The sequence below is a fragment of the Mizuhopecten yessoensis genome, unplaced genomic scaffold (assembly GCF_002113885.1).
Source record: "Mizuhopecten yessoensis strain PY_sf001 unplaced genomic scaffold, ASM211388v2 hete_36086082, whole genome shotgun sequence".
In the NCBI taxonomy this organism is placed as follows: Eukaryota; Metazoa; Mollusca; class Bivalvia; order Pectinida; family Pectinidae; genus Mizuhopecten; species Mizuhopecten yessoensis.
This window is the reverse complement of record NW_018483661.1, coordinates 655-2470: the sequence shown is the minus strand read 5'-3', so window position 1 is coordinate 2470 and position 1816 is coordinate 655. Positions and strand designations below refer to the sequence as shown.

The window sequence follows — 1816 nt, the reverse complement described above, 5'->3', positions numbered from 1 at the left end:
AAAAAGAATTGAAAACTTTCTGCTCCATAAATTCCATATCTATATATATAGGGTGACATTGTGTATGGGATTGTATAGGGAAAATGAGTTGACTTAAATTAATTTCTTTTGCCTGGTTTTACAGCTGTCAGAATACAGGCTGCTTCCCTGATATCTTCCATATTTCAATAAAGATAATGCCATATTTTCCAAATTCATGTAGGAACAGGCTTCTGTAAAATTGAGGTAGAAAATAAACAGAGTTATATGAAACATCATATAATCATTAAAGCAATAATCTTGTTTATAGTTTTTTTAAATGTACCTACTTACTTACACTTTGTACAATCTGTCTTTGATAGCTTTATTACCTGTTGGGTCCGAGCACACAAAACAGATGTATTTCTTGGGTAAAGTTTCCACCGTCAGATCAAAACAAACAGCATGCTGCCAGCATAGACAAACGTCACACTGAAATACAGAAAAAATATCTTCACTAGTCCTCCGACTCCCTCTTATCTTATTGCTGCAACGATATATTGCGATATTTTGAAGTTGGTATGATACACAATATTTTTTGGAAGCTCGTGATACACTAAGGGTATTATCCGGATTTTGTCATTTCTGAATTTAATCTGCTCATATTCATTCCAACATGCTGAGGGTCCGCTCCAGCTCGGCATGCACGTTGAAAGACGTGAAGGTGTGAAACTTTAAAGTTATGCCTATTATGGACCACGTCAATTTTCAGTTGTAATATTGCCATGAAAATGTTGTAACATATTTTTTCTCTTTGCTTTTACTGTTTTCTATGTATCGTGACCACAGTATTTCGATACATATTGATCTTCCTTACCTTAGCTATTGTAACACATGAATTGTAGCAAAAGAAATGAAATCCATAGGAAGTCATAACATATCCCAGATGGTGAAGTATATAATATATTTTAAACAAACATAAAATAATAAAATCTGAAGTTTGACTCTACATTATGACATACATGTACCTGAATCCTGAAGTTGAAATGATGTCACATACCTGAATCATGAGTCCATTTTCCTCATTAAACAGACATATACAGTTGACCACCTCATCCTTGCTGAGTTCGTCCTCCGTCTCTATGGACTCCTCGGTTGCCATGGTATCCTGACTACAGGTCATCTGGTGTTTGATATCAGCCACTTTCAAATCAACATCTTCTGTAAAATATCAAATCAAGTTATATTTGTCTCACGAGTCAAAGTTGGCTGCAATCACTTTAATATGACCTTCTTCATCCATAACTTTTTTATTGGACCCACCTCACCAACTTTCTAACCCTATAACAATATACTGTACTATCAATTATAAGTGTATTCCTGACACCTGCCAACAATATTTATGCCAAGTTTTTCTGTAAAGACACTGTATGGGAAAACTTTCACATAGTAAAATATTTGCCCTTTGCCGATAAAATCCATGTTTGCCAAGTGTTAATTTTGCCATTCATATGTGATAACTTTATTTCAACCTCATTGGGGAGGGCCAAAAACGCAATAGTGAAACTGCGGCCAAAACGTTCTGGTATAACGTAAATCTGGAGAAAATTAACAGATTGCATCATGGTTATATACAATGCATTATGTACATGTACTTTGTATCCTAATTTAATATTACGCTGTCATCAACCGAAATCAGTATTACAAGACATATATTACGCTGTCATCAACCGAAATCAATGTAATAAGACATATACAATGTATTACGCTGCCATCAACCGAAATCAGTGTAACAGGACATACAACAGGAGCACAGATACAACAACTCAAGGATTACATTTTTTATTAAATTCATTTT

The 1816-nt window shown here is 34.5% G+C and overlaps 1 protein-coding gene across 1 annotated transcript; it reads right to left on the bottom strand.

Annotated features, from left to right (window-relative positions):
• Positions 1–32: 32 nt before the first annotated feature.
• On the bottom strand, positions 33–1285 carry LOC110444292 (PHD finger protein 20-like protein 1). The gene is made up of 2 exons (XM_021488683.1): positions 1019–1285; positions 33–450 (listed from the first exon to the last, which is right to left on the bottom strand). The coding sequence occupies exons 1-2, from the start codon at positions 1139–1141 to the stop codon at positions 313–315; spliced, it is 261 nt and encodes an 86-aa protein (XP_021344358.1). The 5' UTR covers positions 1142–1285; the 3' UTR covers positions 33–312.
• Between the last annotated feature and the right edge of the window lie 531 nt (positions 1286–1816).

Coding starts and splice junctions, on each gene's coding strand:
- LOC110444292 (XM_021488683.1), bottom strand. CDS start 1,141: ATGACCTGTAGTCAGGATACCATGGCAACCGAGGAGTCCATAGAGACG. Junction 451..1,018: donor AAAATGGACTCATGATTCAG/GTATGTGACATC, acceptor TCTGTATTTCAG/TGTGACGTTTGTCTATGCTG.